Source organism: Elephantulus edwardii, unplaced genomic scaffold, assembly GCF_000299155.1.
Source record: "Elephantulus edwardii isolate Elephantulus edwardi_28Jun2011 unplaced genomic scaffold, EleEdw1.0 scaffold00182, whole genome shotgun sequence".
In the NCBI taxonomy this organism is placed as follows: Eukaryota; Metazoa; Chordata; class Mammalia; order Macroscelidea; family Macroscelididae; genus Elephantulus; species Elephantulus edwardii.
In genome coordinates this window covers 3609763-3633731 of record NW_006399932.1, presented here as the reverse complement: position 1 = coordinate 3633731, position 23969 = coordinate 3609763, and the positions used below count along the sequence as shown (strand labels likewise).

At 35.8% G+C, this 23969-nt stretch overlaps 1 protein-coding gene across 3 annotated transcripts in view; it reads right to left on the bottom strand.

The window, feature by feature from the left end:
* Window positions 1-23969, bottom strand: part of TAX1BP1 (Tax1 (human T-cell leukemia virus type I) binding protein 1) — an 87217-nt gene that overhangs the window by 38001 nt on the left and 25247 nt on the right. For 2 of the 3 annotated variants that reach the window (XM_006896118.1, XM_006896120.1), the window contains exons 4-9: window positions 20339-20497; window positions 14381-14529; window positions 14029-14119; window positions 7027-7212; window positions 2334-2567; window positions 1457-1597 (exon numbers count right to left, since the gene is read on the bottom strand). In XM_006896118.1, coding sequence (XP_006896180.1) covers window positions 1457-1597; window positions 2334-2567; window positions 7027-7212; window positions 14029-14119; window positions 14381-14529; window positions 20339-20497 — 960 coding nt within the window. The remainder of the gene's footprint in view (window positions 1-1456; window positions 1598-2333; window positions 2568-7026; window positions 7213-14028; window positions 14120-14380; window positions 14530-20338; window positions 20498-23969) is intronic. The other variant, XM_006896119.1, reaches the window with a different exon arrangement.

The window sequence follows — 23969 nt, the reverse complement described above, 5'->3', positions numbered from 1 at the left end:
CTCTCTTCACATTCTAGTGGCTATGAACAGAATAGATGAGTTAACTAATAACAACTGAGAAATCATATATAAGACTTAAGGGGGATAACTAATAACAACCGAGAAATCATATATAAAACTTAAGGGGGATACTGAAGATGACGAATGGTGAACCTTACTAAAGATAGACTTCACTGTCACAGGAGAGATTCAAAAATAAATATCGAGTTTTTAAGTGACAAAGATATTTACACAAAGAGTTACAGATCTTGTTTAACAATTACAGTTGTTGTTTATTCTTGTTAGGTGCCATTGAGTCAAGTACGACTCATAGCAACCCTATGAACAAAAGATCTGAATCTAGTCCCGTCCCGCTCCATCCTCACACTTCCTGACACACAAGAACCCATTGCAGACGTCACCTTGTCAATCTATCTGATTGAAGGCCTTCCTCTCCTTCACCAACCCTCCTCCTTCCCAAGATCAAGTCCCTCTCTCCAAGAATAGCACTTCCTAGCAATATGTCCAAAATATGTGAGGCGAAGCCTCATCATTCTTGCCTCCAAAGAGCACTCTAACTGCACCCTCTCCAGGACATATCTATTCGTTTTCTTGGCCATCCATGATTCAGTGCTCTTCTCCAACACAATAGCTCAAAGGCATCAATGCTCCTTCTGTCATCCTTATTCACTGTCCACCTCAGATGCATAGCTAAGAATCTGAAAAGACCATGGCCTGAATAAGACGCACCTTAGTCCTTAAACTGACATCACTACTCCTCAATAATTTGGAAGGTTCCTAAGTGCAGATTTTCCCAGTGCAATGGGTCTCCTTATTTCCTTACTGCTTGTACCAAGGTTGTTAATTGTGGATCCAAGCAAGATGAAGCTATTGACAATTTCAATCTCCTCTCCATTCATCGTGACACTACCTATTGGTCCAGTGGTAAGAATCTTTGTTTTCTTGACATGGAGAAACAATCCATACTGAAAGCTACATTCCTTGATCTTCTGCAACAAGTGCTTCAAATCCTCCTCACTTTCAGCAAGCGAGGTTATGTCATCTGCATTACATAGGTTATCAATGAGTCTCCCTCCAATCCTGATGCTGCACTCCTCTTGATAGAGTCCAGTTTTTTTGGATAATTTTCTCAGCATTTATACTGAACAGGTATGGAGACAGAATACATCCCTGATGCACTCCCTTCCCAATTTCAAACTGTACAGTGCTCCCCTGTTCCATTCGCACAACAGCTTCCTGGTCTAGGTATAGGCTCCTCATGAGCACAATCAAGTGCTCTGGGACTCCCGATTCTTCTCAATGTCAGCCATAACTTATCATGATCCACACAATCAAACCAAATATTTAAAATAGAGATAATTTATATCCAAGCCTGATATTTACAGTATTAGAAGTTTATGAACCAAAATATTTATAAAGAAAGTATTTTACTATGTATACATGAAGTAATACTTACTGACTGGTCTGAGAGTTTATTTACTTGTTTTTGGAGCCTCTGACATTCTTTAAATTTTTCTTTATAATGATCTGCTGCCATCTGAAGACGGAGTTTCAGATCTTCAACTTCTCTTCTCAGCTCATGTTCCAGTGCATTTTCCTGAAAGAAAATGAAACACTTTCCATATGAAAAATGTAAAAATTTGTTCCCTTAGTATGGGAGTAAATCTGAGCTTCATTTTTGCCTTTTCTTTCTTTCTGATTTTTAACTTTTATTTACACTGGAGTTTTGACTACCGTGCCACTTTAATGCCATTTTAACACTCCTAAGAAAACTTTATGTTCTCAGGATTAAATTGTTCAAAGAAAAGCAATCTATTTGCTAGGCAGAAAATATTATTCTCTTCAACAACTAACAATACTGTAAGCTAGTAAGGGAGTCCTCTGGTACAGTGTGGGTAAGCAGTGGACTAATATCCAAGAGGTCAGAAGGTGAATGCACCAACCACTCTGTGGCAGCAGCATGAGGCAGGCCACTTCTGTAAGAGTTACAGTGTAAGACATAAGGGGCAGTTCTACTCGTCCCAAAGAGGATGTCATGAGTCACAATTAACTCTTTTGATTTTTGGTTTTGTTTTAGTAGCAAGGAAGAAAGAGATTGTTAAAAACAGCAATACATTTGTCACATAAATGGAACCATAAATTATGTGCTTAGGAATAGTACCTAAATTATTACACCTAATAAAAATATTAATTAGTTAACTAATAATTTAATTAATTTTTAATTTTATTTATTAATTTAGATATTTACTAATTCTCTAAATTATTACACCTAATTTATCCTCTTAAATTCAGTGTTTGAATTTCTGTTACCAAGACAGAAGTTCAAAATTAACCTGCTTTACCTGATCCTTTTTCAAAACACTCAGTTTAAGTTCTGCCACTGCATCTGCTAACTGTTTTTTAACTTTCTCATTTTCCAGGCGCGTAGTGTGTAGATCTGCCATCATCTTGTCTCGTACGTTTACAGCATCACTTAGTTCTTTAGCCATAAAGGCAACTTCTTGCCGAGTTGCCTGAACCTCTTCCTCTGCTTTCCGAAGTTGCTCCTTTAAAAGAAAGGTATCTTCCTGAGGGAAAGTAGATAAATATATTTGTAAAATAAAAGCCTATTTAAGTTATAGAATACTGACTTTCCATTCATGACTATAGTACATAGGGTTTTCAAAGCAGGATCAGTCCTTGGAGAGGGACTTCATACTTAAAGGGATGGAGGGCCAGCACAGGAGAGGAAGATCCTCGATGAGATGGACTGGTTCAGTGACTGGGGTAATGGGAGTAGGTGTGTCAGAGACAACAAGACTGGCACAGGATAGGACAGGGTTTAGTCAGGGCTGTTTTACATAGGGTCACTATGAGTTGGAGGCGACTCAATGGCACATAGGAACAACAATTCATGAAGTTTAAGAATATATTTTAGTTTTCCATTTCTTTATTATTGATTTTACTAAAAGCTTACAAAGAAATTGTCTTCTCATTTATTCATTCAGATCTTTAGATTCTCCATGTAACAATCCAATGTATAGGGTTCCTAACCACTTCCTACATGAGGAAAGGGACAGACAGGAAGTCAGGTGACATGATCTTCACTTTTCAGCTTAGCATTGAAAATAATTTCAAAATGTCTTTGTAATACTAAATATTTTGGTTGAAAAATGTTTCTTACTTTATCTAAAAGTATGACCTAAAACAGTTTGCATGCATTATTATACTACGTTTCCATATTACTGAAAATACTGATATGCTAATAGAAAAGATAAGACACTAGGGAGCTCTGGTGGCCTAGTGGCAAGAAGCTGCACTACAATTCCAGAGGAACGCAGATCAAAGGGGCAATCTCCTCCTGTACCAGTAGATTGGATTTGATGGTACGTACACACACACACACACACTAATAATAATTTAAAAATTCTAAAAAAAATAAAATGAAAAAATACTTAATTTTTTTAAAAAAAGGGAAAAGAAAGACACTGATGGGAAACACAACTAGTATCCACTCAGCTATTAACTGAAAGGTTGGAGAATTACACCTACCCAGCAGCTCCAGTGTAGAAAGACCTGGCCATCTGCTTCCATAAAGGTAACAGTCCTTGCGGGCATTTTTACTTTATCCTGAATGGTGGCTATGAGATAGAACTGACTTGATGGAAATAGGTTTTTAATTCAGTCACCTGTAATTACTTAGATTAATTGCTCAAAGTACTGATGCATAGGGCAAGTACGAACGCTTTAGAGATAATGAGAAACAGTGGGTGAAACAGTATGCAATTATTAAATGAAAGAAGGCAAGACCTCTAAGGTACCAGATTTAAACTGGAGATAGCAACATCAGTTAAAGTTTTGTTTTGTTTTGTTTTTTTTAAGAAGTCCACTGAAATTACAGAGAAGCAAGTAGCCCTAAGAACCAGTTCTTGGTTTCAAAATAGCCGCACTATGAAGCCTACTGATCCTTAGGGAAATTACTAATCCTGGGCAGATTTTGATCCTTGGAACACTTTGCCAAAAAGAAAAAAGTACTCCAAGCATAATGAGAACACATCAAGATGACACAGAGCGTGGCCTGCAAGTGTTTTCCTAGCTGGATTTGGGGCAATTGGGGTATCGAGAATAATGATGATAATAAATGATAAACAAAAAAAGAATTAATCTGTATTCCACAGTTACATATTAAAAAGGAGAGGGTAGAAACCAACAAAGAACCCTCACTATAGAATAATTCTAATATATGTAAACAAACTGAATGATCGAGAAGAAACTAGTAGACACTAGTAGCCAAAATTAAAATTATGAAGAATTGGACAAAGTGACATAATGTGACTTTTCATATGTCTGCAATGGGATAGACAAAACATCTCTTAAAGAAAGTGAAGAGGCAATCATTTGTCTATTAATATCTTAAAGTATCTCAAATACATAGAGAATTTCTATAAAAAGAATTTCTACAACAGAAGTAAACAATTCAAGATATGCAAGGGTTTTGAATAGACATTTCTCCAATGAAGATATAATGGCTAATAAGTACCGGAAAAGACGTTAAATGTCTTTAAAAAGATACAGATCACAACTACAATTAAGATACGACATTCATGCTTATAATAGGATGACAAAAAGTCAACTCCTTCAAAACAAAAAAGGAAAATGAGTGTTAAAAACGTAAGGAGAAAATGCAACATTCAAGCCACTATGGAATTACAGTTCTTTCCAAAGCCAAACATAGTATCACTATATGGCCCAGTAATTCCACTGAAGCCATACAGAGACTTGAACTCAGGGATTCCGATACCTGTACACTGTATATACACGGCAGTGTTATTCTTAATAGCCAAAATGTAGAAAGTAACTGAAGTGCCTCAGAACAGAGAAATTAATACACAAACTGTGGTGTGCATGCAATGGAAATTAAACAGCCCTAACAAGTTCAATCCTGAATACATGCTACAACATGAATAAAAATGCTATAAGAATGAAATCTGAAACCATCACAAAAGGGCAACTACTGTATGATCCCAATGATATAAAACATTTAGAACAGGCAAACAAGTAAGGACAAAGCTTATTAGTGGTTACCAAGGGTTAGAGAAGTTACTGCTTACTGGGTTCTGAGTTTTTGTTAGAGATGATGAAAAACATATTGTACACCAAAAAATGGTTAAAGCAGCAAATGTCTTGGTATGTTTTACTACAGAAAATATTTTTCGTTTGCCTATATTTCTACTGCCAAACCTGAACTTAATCATGATTAAACAGGCACATTCAGACTGTAAAATATTCATTCATAAAGCTAGTTAAATTGTTAAAAAATATCAGTACCATGAAAGAGATAGGGGAGAAACAGACCTAATGACACTATTCCAAAACAGAACAGACTAAATAAAAGAGAACAGCAACCAACAAATATATCACCTTTAATTACCAATGAACCAAAAGTTTAAAAAGATTTTATAACATCATCTCACCAAAGTCAGAACAGCAAAATTTAAAAGAACAGCAAGCAACAAATGCTGGCGAGGTTGTGGGGAACCTGGAACCCTTATTCACTGTTGGAGGGAGCGTATAATGGTGCAACCACTGTGGAAGGCAGTATGGCTCTTTCTCAAAAAGTTGCAAACAGAGATAGCATTTGACCCAGCAATTCCACTACTGGGAATATACCCTAAAGAGACCACAAACGCTATCCAAGCAGATATATGCACACCCATGTTTATCACGGCTTTGTTCATAACAGCAAGAAATTGGAAACAACCTAAGTGCCCATCAACAAACGAATGGATAGAGGAGCTGTGTTATGTTCACACAATGGAATACTACGCTGCATTGAAAACAAGGAACTCATGCAATATTATCCAAAATGGGTGACCCTGGAGGACATTACGCTGAGTGAAGTACCTCAGCCACAAAAGGACAAATACTGCATGCTGCCACTGTTGTAAAACAGGACTGAAATCGGGGTTGGGGGGAAACTGAGAAAGATGGGTTCAATAATGTATACTGCACTGAAACAGATGAGGGAGAAAACTATTTCAAAGGGATACGTGATTAGGTATTTTTGTCATGACAGGAGTCCAGAGTGAAAGTCCAAGGCTGCATAGGGGAGTGGACCTGGAAGGACTGTATATCAATGAAAGAATTTTTCTTTTACTTTTCCAAGAGGATAGTGTACTAGGGGAGAGGTTTGGGAGAGGAGAAAAGTGCAAAGACAAATGGAAATCCAAAGTCTCTGTAAATTTTCACTGAAATTAAGAATTTTTTTAAAAAGGTACAAAAAAAAAGATTTTATAACTGTATTTTGGACAGAGTATCAATTACCAGTAAGAATGAATAAATAGATGTGACAATCACATTTTACTAGAATATACTGTCCACAGAAGATACATACTAAAAGTATTTTGCATGAGATATATATAATCATAGAGCCTAATGGGTAAACAAATGTGCTACGAAACTAAAAGTAAGAAATTCAAATCCACCAGCTGCTCATCAGAAGATGAACAACAGCCTCTGAAAACCTGCTGGAGAGTCAGCTGTAAGGCAGTTCCAACTCAATGTCAATGAAAGATCATGATGACAAAGGGTTTTAGAGACTGGTAACCAGATCTGCAATTCACCAGGTGTTCCACAACAGAAATATTCAATAGTCTGCCCCTATATACAGATTTATAGCTTCAGAAAACTTTCAGAGTTGTTCCACTACATACTGGTGTTGTTACAAATGGGAATAGGCTCAGTTAACAGTGGGTTGGTCATAAGGACTAAAATAAAATTTCAAACAGCTCAACTAAAAATCTGTGGGATTTGGGGGAGTTTGCTTTAACATAAACAAGGGATAAAAAAGCAAGATAGCAAAACATCTGAAGGTATAAGAATACTCATTTGATTCTTCTAACCTTTCTGTAAGTTTGAAATTTTTTTTTTTAAAAAGCTGGGGGTGGTATTTAAAATAATCTCATTTCACAAATTCAATAAAGACACACTCTGTAATCTTCTAAATACACTATATCACTCTAAAATACACATTACAAAAGCAGTTACCTTATTTGAGGTGGTAAGCAAAAAAGTCCTTTGAAGATTCTCCTTTTCAGCCAAACAGAATTGCAGTCTACCAATCTCTTCTTTGAAATGAGCAATCATGTTTTCTTTGTTACCATCTAAATTCTTTAAAGTCTGGACTTCTGATACAAGCTTGGTATTTTCTATTTCTGTGTTCTTCAAATGTACCTGAAATAGTATTAGAAAATGTAACAAACATTCTTTTCTAACTCCATATCCTAATTAGTCAAAATTCGACCATTAATTTCTAACTAAAACCTACCAACTGAAGGGAAAACACATTCAAATAGGGAGTCAGGGGACCCAAGTTCTGACTAATTATCAGGCATGTATGTGAGGACAAAAGCTAACTTTTTCTTCCCCAGAAATTAATTCTAAATTCTACAATACTATCTTACCTCCAAAATATTTTAAGTAGTTACTCCAAAAATGAAAATTAATTTGGATAGCCTTTTGGGGACATTTTATGTTACAAAGAGACAAAGGAACACTTTCAGACATGACAGCATGAGGAGACTCTGAAAACTAGAAGGTACAGAACACTGTTTTTGACAATTCGGTTTTCAACTGTGAAAGATATTATTACTTAAATCTAAATGCCAAAATGATTCTCGAGTAAACCAAATACAATTGGCTATTATTTTAAAATCCTAAGCTGAATTAATAGCAAAACCTAAGAAACTCAGAATCTATTTAAGTTTGAAACTTGTCATGAGAAAGAAAATATGTAAGTATTTTCTACTAGATTGAGTGACTAAAAAAAGTTCTAAGACTGCACCCTGTCAAAGACAGAAACTTGCACGACCCAGAAAAAGAAAAGTGCTTCTCATAGGTTTCACCACGTAAGAATAGAACTACACCAAAATAGCATTTTTGGTTAAGACGATATCAGAAAAGTGAATTCACTTATCTCCTATTATTGTTTAAATATGTATGAAAAGCTAAATTCCTTGCTAAGAATAACACAATTCCTAATTCTCTGAAGTTTCTGCACCTTTGCATCATCAGTTTTAAAACATGTGATTTTCATAAGCATGAGCTCATAAAAGCATTTTATCAATTTCTCTAAAATCTTATAATCTACTAAAAGATGTCCACAATATGTAATGGAAATGAAATAGTAGATGATTCTTATCACACCGAATGAAATTTCTCTGCTAATAAATAAATAAAGCAAAAACCTCGAAGGAAGTGTTTCAGTTTTTATTTTCAGGTATATAGAATCCAAACCCAGTGCCACAGGATCAGTTCCAACTCACAGCAACCCAACACAACAAAGTAGAACTAATCTATATATAGGGTTTCTAAAGCTCTAAGTCTTTACAGAAGCAAACTATCAAGTCTTTCTTCTGTGAGTTCAAACCAATGAGCTCAGCACTTTAAAAACTGTATCACTAACATATAAATAAATGAAATGTTGAAAACACCAGGGTAGGGGTGGATGTAGCATATATATTTGGAAAACTCAATGTTACTCTGATCTCCACTACTAATGTCTATAATGAAATACTAGAAATACTAACACACTCTAAAAGAGTAAGAGAGCTCTGGTGGCCTAGTGAATAAGGCATTTCACTGTCAACCAAAGATAGATGGTTTGAATCTATCAGCGGCTCCACTGTCTTCCTGTGTGATTTACTGACTCCAAAAACCCACTGGAGGAACAGCTATGAGTCAGTTCTAAATCAATGACAAGGAACAACATAAAGAATAACATTCAATTTTTTTGTTATCCATCTTCCCATGCCAAGTCTTTGCTATATCCCATTATCACTAAGGTATGTATCACAGAAAAAAATCTCAATAGAAAGTAAGAAGAATAAAGAAAAGGATACTAGAAGGGATAATTAAATTAAAACAGTAAAGAAAAATACTAGATTTCCCTAAAATGTGCTAGCCAACCTTCTGTAAAACTCCAGCAAAAAGTGAGAAGAGACAGCTTTCCTGTTCCCAAATGAAGTCATCTTCGTTATCATTTGCATATCTCTATACTATCACTGATTTAGTAATCAGGACCTTCTTAAGTCCATTACTTAATGTTGTTGTCGTGTACCATTAAGTTAGAACTAATTCAATGCTGACTCTGTAGGAGATTTTCAGAGGCAGTTAATCATACAGGTCTTTCTTCTCCCACTGAGTAGCAGGCAGATTCAACCTGTGTGCCTTTGGGTTAGCAGTGTCACTCCTTACCAGGCCAACAGAGCTCCCTAAGTAATGTATCTCAATTATTAATCTGGTTTACCTTTGAATTAAAATGGTTTAAAACATAGATATTCTATTTATCTTATTATTATTTCCCAAACGATCAGAAAAAATAGAACTTAAGATAATTCTTCAGTGATCCAATTGCATCAATTCTTCCTCTAATAAAAATTTACTATTTTTCTTATTCATAAAATCTTGATAAACACCAAACAACATTAATGAGCACATTTTCCTAAAGAGTCAAATAACTTCAAGTAACTTTTTAAAATAAAAAGATGCTGTCAAGGGTTTATTATTCAAAATGGCTTTCTTAGCCACACTTAGCGACTTTGCCACACAGTTAGATGAGAATATGCAAACAGGATGTGTTGGTCTATCCACAAGGAGACTGCCTGCCTAGTCTCGCCATTAAATTTAGCATATTCAGCAGCAGAACTTGGGCATCTCAACACTAACAAGGAAGAAGCAGCAGCATGCATTCTCGTCAGGGCCAGAAATTCCTGAGGCAGCCTGACCAGGATATAGAAAAAAAAAAACAAAAAACAAAAACAAAAAAAAACAGCAGCCTCAACAGAGAATCAGAGGCCAACATGAGACAAAGCTGACTTGGAATTATGGTACCATGAAGCCACAGTCAGAGGCTTTCACTCAAGTTTGCTAGAGAGCTGAGGGAAGTTGTCCTAACTGGCAGGACTAAGGGAACTTTGTGACACTGACCTATGCAATGAGACTGAAGATCAAAGGACCTGCTTGAGAAGGTGTCTGTATTATTGTATCCTGCTGCTAACTTCAAGTACAGCCTTCTCTAAGAAACCTCCTAACTTCTCTAAAAAACCCTGGAACAGTGAGTATAGTGTTGGCCTTAAAGTAGGCTTTTCTTTTTTTTTTTAAAGTTAGCCATCTCTGGTCCTCAGCTACCTTAACTACAGACACATGGACTTGCAAATCAGCATAGTCTTGAAAATCACCAACAGCTGTGAAACTAGGATACATGAAAGAGTGCTTCTCACACTGAGTAGCAAGACTTGAGGCAAGCAAGGCTTGTGGCCGCAAAACCTTGGTGAGAGTAAAACCCTGGTGGTAGATACTGTGGCATTGCTGTGGAAAATCTGTGATCTGGGGCTTCTTGCATTTGTGCTGACCAAAGTTAAGGGTTTGGTTGTTCTTGCTGGATGGTTGAAGGAAAATCTGATTAAAAACTGCAATGGGGAAACCTTGCTGGATGATTTGGATTTCACTGCTGAACTGAAACCAGAGCCTGGACTTGATAATCCCTACTGGACTAATAATCCCTACTGCTGGTACCATAATTGTGCATCTGTGAGTCAGCAACAAATAAAAGAACCTCTTGCTGTTGGTAGGGCTCTAAAGGCACTATAGGGCTGGACTATGGACTCTATCTGCTTTCTGCTCTGGGGCAGTAAGGGGCTATGCTATTCTTACTCCCTGTGGCCCTTTCAGAGAGATGTTCTTAGCCCTGTGCCCTAATGTTCCATTTTCTCCACTTTAGACAGTAAGTATGGTTTTATAAAGTCTGTGTAGTCACTTTAAGGGATTTCAAACCCAAAAGAGTAGTAAGATAGGCACCTGAATTAAGAGAAGTAGGTGCTGGATCATGGAGGACCATGTCTGACTTTATAGGAGTTAGTTTTATACTGTGGATGTTGTTGATGTTGTGGACATTTCTCCTCTGTGGAGCTAATACAGTCAGACTCAGCCATCCCGTTGCTCTTTTCGCTCTTTTTACTGATGCTCTGGCAATCAACTGCTCCAAGGAACAAAATGGGTATAATTCATGGACACCCAAATTCTTAATAAACCACCACAAAAAAATACTAACAGTAAAACAACCCACTGCCAATATAATAGACTATACACAAATTTCTTAATGTAAATTATGACTCTCAAGTAATGAACATATAATATTTTACTGGGGCTTTTTAAAATCAAATACCACAGTCTAGAAATTAATGTTGTTCTTTTCTAGTCTGATCCTGAGACAATCTACCTAACCCCAAATGTTCTTGAAATTTCCAATTTGGAACTTCCCTCAAGAATATCTTAAAGTTACTTAAGAAAATGCCTCAATTTATAACATAATAAAAAAGTATGCAAATCATCCTAGTTCCTAAATTGGGAGAGATGAGGAGGTGAGAGGACATGGGAAGTAGGGGTATAGGATGTTGTTGTTATGTGCCGTCAAGTTGCTTGCAACTCACAGCAAACCTATATACAACAGCCCTAAACCCTGCTCTATCCTGTGCCAATCCCACTGCCTCTGACACATCCATCCCAATTACCCCAGTCATTGAATCAATCCACCTCACAGAGGGCCTTCCCCTCTTGCGTCATCCCTCCACCCTCCGAAACATGATGTCCCTCAAAAGGACCTGTCCTCCTTACAACATGTCCAAAGTATGTCAGATGAAGCCCCAGAATCCTTGTCTCCAAGGAGCAACCTGGTTTAACCCTCTCCAGGATGAATCTGTTTTCTTGGCAGTCCATGGTACATTCAATACTCTTCTCCAGAACCACAGCTCGAAGGCATCAATTCTCCTTCTATCCTTCCTAGTCATTGTCCAACTCTCTGATGCATAACAAGTGATTGCAAAGGCCATGGCCTGTATCAGATGCACCTTAGTCTCCAGAGTGACACCATTACTCTTCAGAACCCTGGAGAGGTCCCTAACAGCAGACTTTCCATTCACAATACATTTTTTTATTTCCTGGCTACTGGTGCCAAGAGTGTTGACCGTGGAGCCAAGCAGACTAAAGTTGGTAACAATCTCTTTATCATCCATCCTGATGCTGCCAATTGGTCCAGTGGTGAGAATCTTTCTCTTCTTGACACTGAGCCTCAATCCATACTGAAGGCTGCAGTCCTTGACCCTCTGCAGCAAGCATTTCAGGTCCTCCTCAGTTTCAGCAAGCAGGGTTGTGTCATCTGCATAATGCATATTGTTACTCGATCTTCCACCAGTCCTGATGCCACACTTCTCATAGAGCCCAGCCTCTCGGATAATCTGTTCTGTATACAGGTTGGAAAGGTACGGAGATAGGACACATCCCTGGCATACACCTTTCCCAATTTTGAACCATTCAGTGTTTCCTTGCTCTGTTCTGATGACTGCCTCTTGGTCCAAGTAGAGGTTTCACATTAGAACGATCAAGTGTTCTGGGATTCCCATTTTTCTCAGAGTCAGCCACAGTTTGTTATGATCCACACAGTCAAACGCCTTTGCATAATCAATGAAACACAGATAGACATTCTTCTCGTATTCCCTACTTTCAGCTAAGATCCATCTAACATCAGCTACAATATCCCTAGTACCACAACCCCTTCTAAACCCAGCCTGGACTTCTGGAAGTTCTCTGCTGATGTGCTGTTCCAGTCGTTTTTGGATAATCTTCAGTAGAATCTTGCTTGTATGTGAAATCAATGAGATTGTTCTATAAAACAACATATGAGCTAGAGTCTCTAGTGAAGAAGGAAGAAGTTCAAGCTGGTTTGAAGGAAATAGCAAAAAATAAGGCCCCAGGAATAGATGGTATACCAATTGACCTACTTCAGCTAACAGATGCTGCTCTGGATGTGCTCACCAAGTTGTGCCAAAAAATATAGAGAACAACCACTTGGCCAACTGACTGGAAGAGATCTATATTTGTTCCCATTCCAAAGAAGGGTGACCCAACAGAGTGTGGGGTATAGGATAGGGGAAGGAAAAGAAGAAGAGGGGAAAAAAGAGTAAGCAAACTTTTGCAAGGCTAAGATTTATTAGCTGTGGGGATACTGTTTTTAAAATTATAGTCCTTGAACATTAATTCCTAAAAACAAGACTTAAAAAGTTCTGATCATATATAGAATACAACATATATGAACAAATCAACAAAATTTTGCTGCTTTGCAAATCTTTACTCAATCACAATTTTTAAAAAATATATATAGCTTGATCTTCACAGAATTAAGTCCACAGGCTCCCTATGGTACAAACGTTCTTATATAAGAAAAATAATTTATATAAATACTTTTAAATTCCTATCTTCTCACCACTGAACTTCCTAACTTACTCTATTGTTTATTCTCCCACTACCATCAAATCAGAACTGAACCACAGTTCACCCACAAGTTTTCTGAGGATGTAAACCACACAGAAGGACATTACTCACCACTCTCCTGCTGAGCCACTGGTGGATCTGAACTGCCAGAGAGACACCACCTTTGCATTACCAGCACAATTCCCTAAAAACTATCCGACCAGATATCCTAAATGTCAATAAATTCCTTGCCAATTAACTTTTAAGGACTGCAAACCAATGTAAATTAAAATACACCCAACAAATACACTGCTATGTCTCCCTTTAAGAAATGAAGCCTAATTTATTTTTCCTTGAATATGGAATGAACTTACTGACTTGCTCATAACAAAATAATGTAGAACTGCCTATGCACTATACTTAAGAGACTAAGTCACAAGAAAGCTTGTTGCTTTCCCTGCACGCTCCCTAGAGGAAAAGTTTGCTGCAATGGTGCAAGGACATTTAAACAGCCTATGAAGAGGCCTTTGGTGAAATAGTGGGGCTCCTTCCAAAAGCCAAGTGAAAGAGCCATCCTGAAAGCAAACCAAGTTTTTGGTTGGTTACAGTCCCTGCCAACCACATGAGTAACCACATGAGTAACTTTAGATAGCACCACCCACCCAACTCCCAAATTTCTATCTAACAGTCACAAAATTTGGGGATAATTTGTTATGTAAATAACTAATAGAAGCAGAAAATTACCTTATAAAGTTCCTTTTCATCTTTTTCTGTCTTCAACTGACTTTCAAGCTGCTCTTTTTCATGTTGTGTCTTCCTAAGTTTATCCTTTAGGCTGAATAAAGATATAATGTAAACATAAAATTTTGTTAAAACATTTAAAAGTTGGTTTTTAGGTGTCTGAATTTTTGGTTTTTAAATTTTACTTTATTATTATTTTTTATATTTTATTTTATTATTTTGTGTGTACTGTCAAATAGGATCTGATTGGTATAGGAGGAGATTGCCCCTCCTTTTCCAGAAGAGCATTTGGTGGATTAGAACCGCCTACCTCTGGGATTGCAGTGAAGTTTTTTTTTAAGACCATCAGAAATACCTGTCTAGTTCTGTTTCTTTTTCAATTGCTTTATGTGTCACTGAAACAATATCTTCTTCAAGTTGGAGAGCTTTAGATGTAACATCGTTGTATCTCTTCTTAAACTCTTCATTTTCCTTTTTTAAGCTTTGTGATAATTCAGTAAAACTCTGAGAAAAACATAATTAAGGGTGATTTGAGAAACAGAAATATAAGAACAGCAATTTCCTTCCCAAACTTGCCTAACTTAAAAACTTAAGTCTTCTTGACTTTTTAATCCCATATTTGCTGCCCCTAAAATGTATAAACTAAGATTACAAATACAAACTGAACCTGAAAGTGTGAGCACATGTGTGTGTGTGTGTATATACATACACACACACATACTATAGATACTTAGCATAACTAACTATAATATATTCCTAGACACTGCAAACACCCTGTCTCTAAATTTCAGTAACTTCTCCACCAGAGGGCAGACAACAAAAAATGTGAAAAAATATAAATTACTGGATATTTTTCACATACAGTCTTCCCATAACTGATACCAAGTTCCACATTACATTATCTTTTACACTGTGTAATTAAGATTTAACTACTGCCTATACCAATACAGATCACAAACTGCCGTAACAGTTATGCCACAATTTAAAGTTGAGTAAATGCCTAAAGCAATTCTTCATTTTCCTCTTACTATGACTCACAAGACTCAAATACTCAATAATACTGAAGGGGAAAAATTTGAGAGCTAGTAAATATATTTCTATTTTAGATAAGCATCAACTTTAAGCAAATAATTTTATACATTTTTAAAAAAATTATCATGTGAGGGAGCTCTGGTGGCCTAGTGGTAAGAGAGCTGCACTACAATTCCAGAGGCGTGCAGTTTGAATCCACCAGATGCGCTGCTGGAGAAGGAGGGGCAATCTCCTCCTGTACCAGTCAGATTCGATTTGATGGTACACACACACACACACACAAATAATAAAAATTTTTTTAAAAATTAAGATTATCATCACATGAACTAAATCTGAAAACTGAAGTTCTTTTCTGTGCCTATTTTATAATCTGTAAAATTAATACAATAAAAAAAAAAAAACAACAAAAAAAATTAATACAATGAGGTCTTTTCACCTCCTTCATAAAATAAGAATCAAATGTAGCAATGTATACAGAAGAAAATTTTGTTATGAGAAACCATCCACTAAATATTAAAATAAGATAAACTACTTCTTTAAAAATTTAATTTTTCTCCAATAACAAAAACTCAAGAAAATTACCAATATGCCAGCTCAAATCTACCACGTATTACACAGTAATATTACATTTGGTTTGTTTACTTACAAGTGGGATTTTAAGAATCTTGCTAAAATATAAAAATTACTTTCATATTAAAAAACTGTGATTATAAATTATGCATTAGGAAAACCATATACATTCACTGAAAAATGCTCTAAAAACTATGTACTATCTAAATACTCTCATTAGCAGATTACTAACTGGCTAAAAGAAGTAGTACTTAGGGATATTATTCATCAGCTTCCCCCCCCTTCTTGCTGTGTACTGTCAAGTCATATCCGACTGGCACAGGAGGAGACTACCCCTCCTTCTCCAGCAGAGTATCTGGTGGATACAAACCACGCGCCTTTGGGATTGCAGCACAGCTTTCTGCCACTAGGCCACCAGAGCTCCCTAGTTGGTAAGCTTTTAGAATACCATTTTACTCATCTGATTCAATCTGGCGTTTAGTAAATACCCTACTTCTCAAAATCAGTTAAAACAGTGAGCCACAGATAAATGCATTCATCTTCTATAGTTTGCAGAATTTCAAGATATAAAAATAAATCCCATCTAATAATATAAAATAATAAGCTGTCTCTATGGGATTAAAGTAGTGAACAAAGGCAAAATTTAAAAAAATATTAAATAATTATATTTCATTTAACTATTACACTTTTCAAAACAACCTGACTGTTGGGGTGGGTTTTTTTCCCTTTTTTTCTTCTTAAAGAAACCTGGGTAATATATCAGTTTATTACATCTCCTGATTCAAAGATCAAATATTCCTATAACCTCTTCAATAATAAATATCAAATTTACTTTGAGAAAAATAGCCATTATTTATTGAGACTTGATTGCATGAGATACTACGTTATGGGCTTTATGTAATACTTTCTTGATCTCACATAACTAAGAATTAGAAACAATTATGATTTTGTACACAAGTAAAGCTGAGCTACAGAGAAATTAAATAACTACCAAAAGGTTAAACAATAAACAACAGAAATCAAAATTATTTTAACTCTAATTATATTAATCATTCTAAAACGGAAAGGTTTTAACAAGCAATGCAATGCAATGCAATTTTGGTAACTGGATTTCTAACTTTTGTTTATACTGTTTAGAACATACACAACAAAATATATAATCATTTGTTTCTACATGTGCAATTCAATGACACTGATTACATTCTTAGATTTTTTTATATTTAATATCTTTAAGAAAAAAAGCTGCACTGCATCCCCAAAGGTACCATGGTTCAAATTCACCCGCTGCTCCATAGGGAAAATTCTTCCATGCAATTTACTATCTGACAACCCACTGGAGGTGAGCTATGACTTGATTCTGACTCAATGACACAGAATAAAAACATGTAGCAATGTAGAAACCACAGTCATATACCAAATTCAACTATTTTAAATTGTTTTTGTTATTGTTGTTGTTGTTTGCCATGGAGACAACAGCCCTAAACCCTGCTCTATCCCTTGCTAATCTCACAGTCTCCGACATGCCTAATCCCCATTACCCCAGTGACAGAATCAATCCGTCTCATTGAGGGTCTTCCTCTCCTGCCCCGTCCCTCCACCCTCCCAAGCATGACATCCCTCTTCAAGGACTGGTCTCTCCAGTATGTCAGACAAAGCTTCAGAATCCTTGCCTCTTAAGGAGCAGTCTGGCTTTACCCTCTCCAGGACCAACTTGTTTGTTCTCCTAGCAGTCCATGGTATATTCAATACTCTTCTCCAGCACCAAAGCTCAAAGGCATCAACTCTCCTCCTATCATCCCTAGTCACTATCCAGCTCAATGAAGCTAGCAAGTTTGGGAACAAAACAGAATCTACTGGTTTTTTTCCTATTACTGGGAAATAGCTTTAATCTGCTCTTCTCTGTAAAATGCTTGTCTGTCAGATAATGTTCTAAATCTGAGTAATCTCATTAAGACAGACTAGGAAGAAGGATTGGCCATCCACTTACGAAATATCAGGCCTTTGAAAACCCTCTGTACAACAAAGCACACTTAAGACTAGCAGATATGGCAACTGAGGGAGGCTAAGCCCTCAAGTACGGGAATAGGAGGAGGAACAACGGTACAAAGACATTAGTGACTGGAACATGAAATGTTAAGACCCATGAATATAGGAAAACTAGATACTGTTAAGAAGGAAATGGAATGCATAAATATTGACATACTTAGGTATCAGCGAGATGAGATAGACTGGCATGGGATATTTTGAGTGAGAGGATAGTATGATCTACTATTTTAAATTACATTAATTTTTTATTTTTTAAATGAGATGTGCTGACCTTTTGAATACGTTTAAAAGGATAAATAGGCCTTTCAATGTAGAGGAAAAGAACAGCTATTGCTCTAGCACAGAGTCAAAGCCAAGGGAACTATTTGGGTGTTCACTGTGCGAAAATTACATTAATTTTTAAATACATGATTTAAGGACAGAAAAGTGTAAGCAGTTCCTGATTTTCATGAATGATCTGTTTTCAAGTGGATCTTTAATCATATTTTAAGTAAGTCAGAACAGGTGCACAGGGTTCTTGTTTAGTCTTACTTTAGCCTAAGGAACCCTGATGGCCTATGCATAATGTGGTGGGATGGTAACAATTCAAAGCACAATAACTGAAGATGGTAGAAGATCTCAAAGAGAAATTTAAAATAAATACATAAATAGTTTTTTCAGGAAAACACCCTGCCTCAACAATTCAAGACATAAGGAAAACAAAGGATGAACCTCAAAGTCATTAAGGTTAATCCTAAATTAAACAAAATGGATGCTAAAAAATCCAAGTTATATAATAAACAGATAAATGGATGCAAGTCCACCCATGCAAAATGTCCAGAAAGGTAAATCTAGAGTCAGAACCTGAAACCATTAGGACTCAAAGTAGATGGATATGAACTAATTACTAATGAGCTCAGATATCTTTTTAGTGTGGGGGAGGGGGGAAATTCTTAAATTAGACTTGTGGTACTAGTGGCACAACTCTGCAATTAAGCTAAAACTACTGAACTGGACATTTTTAAAAAAAAAAACAACCAAATATAATGACAGTAATACTAGTTATGGGCCTTTCAAAATACTGCTTTCTTTTATACCTAGAACTGAGTACTCCTAGGCACAAGCAAAGAGCTAATCTGAATTCCTGTACTCAATTAGAAAACACTTTAAAGAAAGGTCAATTATTTTCATTTGAGCAAAGGGTATATATAAGTATACTCAAAAGTATACACAGGGACTAGTGTCAGACCACCAAGAGTTTAACAGTTGTAGCAAGACAGTTTATTCAAAATGTAATAAATCATAAATTATAACTAAGGAATGAATCTTGTTGGTAACCCAGGAAGAACTGCACGTACCTCAAAGAGAAGACCGACCTCTATCATGCTACTGTATTGATTTTTGACTCATATTCTAAAAAAGCAACACTTCATATTTTTAACTGAACGGTTAAAGATAATATAGAGAGTATTTATTTTTAACATGTACGCATAAGGAGATTTACAGAGATACACACATTGGTTCATACTATCTTTATCCTCTATGCCAAAGTACAACCTTCAAATAAAATAAAGAAAAATATTTTCAGAACTTTACTTGTATATTCTTTTTGCTCTGCTATGTGAAGAATCACTTCATTAATGTTTCAGCAAATAATTATTAAACTGTTTATGCCTTATTTTACAAGATTAATAAAACCAAGACCTCACCCCTCAAAGAACAGATCATTCTTTTCAAGAGATTCAAGCATAATGTGAGATCATAAAACACATAATCACAATCTGTACAAACTGTCAGAATTTAATATGTGTGAAAATATTAAATAAGCTAATGATGAGGCTAAATTCTTAGTGCATTTAGCTTCTAAACTAAAAGCATCTGTTTCTAATGTAAAAATATTATTTTCTTACATTTTTTTTCTTAGCACAAAAAACCCCTGTCAAATTTAATTATGTGGTATTTTTATGATTAAAATATCACTTAATTAGCATTTCTCAAATGAGTATTTCAAAAATTTTATCTTGTACACCTTATTTCAGAGTTTTGGGGGATTTCTGAAAATTAATTTTGATTATCTTAGTCTATTTTCCCTTTTCTTGATGTTGATCATTTCACATGTTAAAATGTTAATTGTGTCAATCAATTTTTTGTATAAATACCATTGTTTTAGACAGAAGGGACAGATTACCTGCCTCTGGAGCAGGTGCCCTTAATTTAGATTTCTAATTTCTTGAACTGTGAGGAAAATATGTTGGCTAAAAGTCATCCATGTGTGGTATTTCTGCTACAATAATCTTAGATGACTAAGCCAGAGAGGCAGGTAGGTAAGAACTCAACATAAAAGAAATCCTTCACTACTGTAGATGGGATAGGAGCCTGAATTAGAGTGGGGTGAGAAGGAAAAAAACAACAACATTATATTTCTAGCCACCACCTCCCTAAAAATTATTTATAAAGTATTCTAGAATTTTTTGTAAAACATCTGGAAACAGTTGTTAGGGACTACTCTCACAAAGCCTGGTACTGCAAATATTTCAATCATTTTAAAACAGAAGCTACAGCAGAAGGGTAACAGGAACTGACATATTCTTACATAAATGTTAAAATGTTACTTTTTGAAATAGCCTGTTTGTACCCACTTTAATTACTTCAGTTCTTGGAAGGAAGGACTTAAGGCACAATTCACCTTTTGTTCTGCTTGCAGGTGGTCACACTTTTCTTTTTCATGATTAAGTTCACTTTCCATCCTTCCAACTTGCTCTCGAAGTTGTGCTGTTTCTTTTTCTAGAACCGCAATTAATTTTAAAAGTTCTTCTTTTTCTTTCATGATTTTCTCAATTTTCAACTGCAAAACAAAATCTCAAATTATTTTTAAAACCAAAACAATTATCAATTCCATATTCTATTTAAAAACAATAACTAGGAAATTTTTAAAAAGCACTTTTAATATCCTATATTGTTGATTAATCTGCCTCATTACGCTATTGATCAGATAAACATTTATGATCATAAATTTCAACCTAATTTTTTCTGGACAAAGAAGAAAATTCAAAAAGAAAGCATGAAATTAACAATTTATTACAAAGTTGCCTATAACAACACACCAAATCACCATTAAATCATCGTATGTTAAGTTTTATAAGTGACTTAATTATTGGGCTTTTCTTTTAATTATCAAAGACTTCAAGGAAAATTTTAATCTCCTTTTGCACATTAACCTACGAGAATTCTTTTATCCATTAAGAATATGTTTTTAATATAAAATTTTTTATTTTAATTGTAATTTTAACTGAAGTATACAAAAACGTTAGATTTTCATTCATTGTGTTGCACATTTTTACCCCTTCTCCCTCTCTCCCACCCTCCCGTTTACTTTTTTGTTTTTTTCAAATATTCATTCATTGTTGCTGTACTCATGTATCATATAAAGCCACCATCCATAATGTCCTTATTTTAAACAAATCTTAGATCTTTAAATAAGATACACTAAGGAATTAAAAAATTTACATATATTTTCATACATGTATATGCCTATCTTTACCTGAAAATTAATAAAAGAGAAATGGGGGGGAGGAAAATGTGCAATAATGAATGAATGAAAACTCAACCTCTCTGTAAACCTTCATTAAAAACACAATTTAAAAAAAATAAATAAATACAAATTCATAAATAAAATTCAAAGGAACGTCTTCACAAGTAAAATCAATTTAGTTGGAAAGATACAACCAATAATTTAAGGCAAATCAGTTCCCCAAAGCCACAGAACCAAGGAAACAAACTGATTCAAACTAAGAACTACAGATGAAAATATTTCAATAAAAGATCATTTGTTAACAAAAAAAAAAAAACAACTGTCTTCTTGGCAAAGAAAAAGTTTCTTTTTAGTTTTTGCACTTACTATAATACCTGATTCCTCTTTAAAAGAAAAATAAAAAGATAGATTTCTTATTTACTTCTATTCAATATGACATAGTCAATAAAGTCAATAAAAAATTAGTAGCACGGTTAATTTAGCATTACATTCTACTGTAAAGTTTTTTCTGGCAGCCTAAAAATGAAGATATGATCTTGAAATAAGGAATAAAAATATTGTAAAGAAACTATTTCTCAGTGAATTATTTCACATAAAGAGTCCTGGTGGTGCAGTGTCCAATGCATTCAACTGCTAATCCAAGAGATTAAAAGGTTCAAATTCCCTAAGAGCTCCACAGGGAAAAGATGGGGTAGCCTCCAGATCCCTATGGTCATTTCTACTCTATCATAAAGTATAAGCAGGAGCTGGGTTCAATTTTATGGAAGTGTTATTTCACTCAAGAATTTGTTTTTGCTCTGGTCCCCACTGGATCCTCATCATTTCCTTCACCTGCTCCCCCCACCAACCAAACTGTGCAGCTCTGCAACTGCATCCCTGCCCATCCTCACCCTTCTGCCCCCAACCCTCACCTCCTTGTACCCCCAGTATGTTTTTCCAAAAAAAAAAAGAATTTGTTGTTGTTGTGTTAGTGGTGGTGGTGGTGGTGGTGTGCCGTCGAGTCACCTGAGATTCATAGCGACCCTAAGTCCAAGGGCCCTAAAACCTGCTCTATCTTGTGCCAATCTTATTGTCTCTGACACACCTACCCCCATCACCCCAGTCAGAGTCAACTGATCTCATCAAGGGCCTTCCTCTCCTGCGCTGTCTCTCCATCTCCCAAGCATGATGTTTCTCTCCATGGACTGGTCCCACGTTGCAACATGCCAGATGAAGCTTCAGAATCTTGCCTCCAAGGAGCAGCCTAGTTTCATCCTCTAGGATGAACTTGTTTGCTCTCCTAGTAGTTCATTCAATACTCTTCTCCAGCACCACAGTTCAAAGGCACCAATTCTCCTTCTGTCATTTCTAGTTATTGTCCAGTTTTCTGATGCATAGCAAGTAACTGCAAAGATCGTGGCCTGGAACAGGCACACCTTAGTCTCCAGACTGACACTGTTGCTCTTCAGTACAATGGAGAGGTCTCCAAGACAGCATACTTTCCCAATGCAATTCATCTTTTTATTTCCTGTCTGCTCGTAGCAAGAGTGTGGATTGTGGAGTCAAGCAAACTAAAGCTATTAACATTCTTAATCTTGTCACCATCTATCACAATGTTGCCAATCAACCCAGTGATGAGAATCTTTGTTTTCTCCATGCTGAGCTTCAATCCATATTGAAGGCTGCAGTCCTTGACCTTCTGCAACAAGTGCTTCAGGTCCTCCTCAGTTTCAGCATGCAGGGTGGTGTCATCTGCATAACGCAGACTGTTGATGAATATACCTCCAGAGGAGGAAGAAAATACCAAGATGGATGTCAGAAGAACAATGAATATTGCACTAGAGTGCTGAGAAGTCAAAGTAAAGGGTAGAAATCATAATATTAAGGAGTGGAACAGAATATTTCAAAGGGTAGCATGGGAAGACAAAGTATTACAATGAAATGTGCAAAGAGCTGGAGTCAGAAAATCAAAGGGGCCAAACTCGCTCAGCATTTCTTAAGCTGAAGGCACTGAAGAATAAATTCAAGACTCGAGTTGCAATACTTAAAAATGCTTTGGGCAGAATATTAAATAATCCAGGAAGCATTAAAAGATGTAAAGAGTATACAGAGTCACTATATCAAAAGGAATTGGCAGACAAAGAGAATTTCGTGAAACAACTTAAGAATTTACTGAAGTTTAAATAGAAAACAACTAATCCAATTAGAAAACATATATATAAGCCTTCTTCAATCTTGTAATCTTTCAAGTGTAATTGAAATTTAACAATGAACACTCTTAAGGTCTTCACCTAAAATCTCTAATTAACATTGTAGTAAGTTTATTTTATCTTTCTTTACATTATTGATTTATGTAACTTACTCTTTTGCTAAGCCATTTGAAACAAAACTGCAGATATGTCACCCTACATCCTGCAGAACAGGCTATTTCCTGGTAAGAAGAGTTCCTTAACTGGAGAGCATTATGCTGAGTGAACTAACTCAAGGATAAATATTGTATAAGATCATTACTGTAGAATGAGTATAAAGATCCAGGAGGCTGGAAGCAGAGGGGTGTGGATGGTACAGGCGGAAGAGGGGATTAATCATTGGGTTGTACAATTTGATGGGTGCTGGGGTGAGGGAAGTTGAAAGAATTTGTTCAAATTTGTATTAGAATCTTGTAAATAAACAAGTGAAAAAAATCATTCTGATGAACAGACTACTATAGATTGAGCTTGTCTAATAAAATGAAAAATACTACTGTAAAAAAATAGTTCCCTATCCCACCCAAAATAACATCAACACAGAGAGAGAGAGAGAGAGA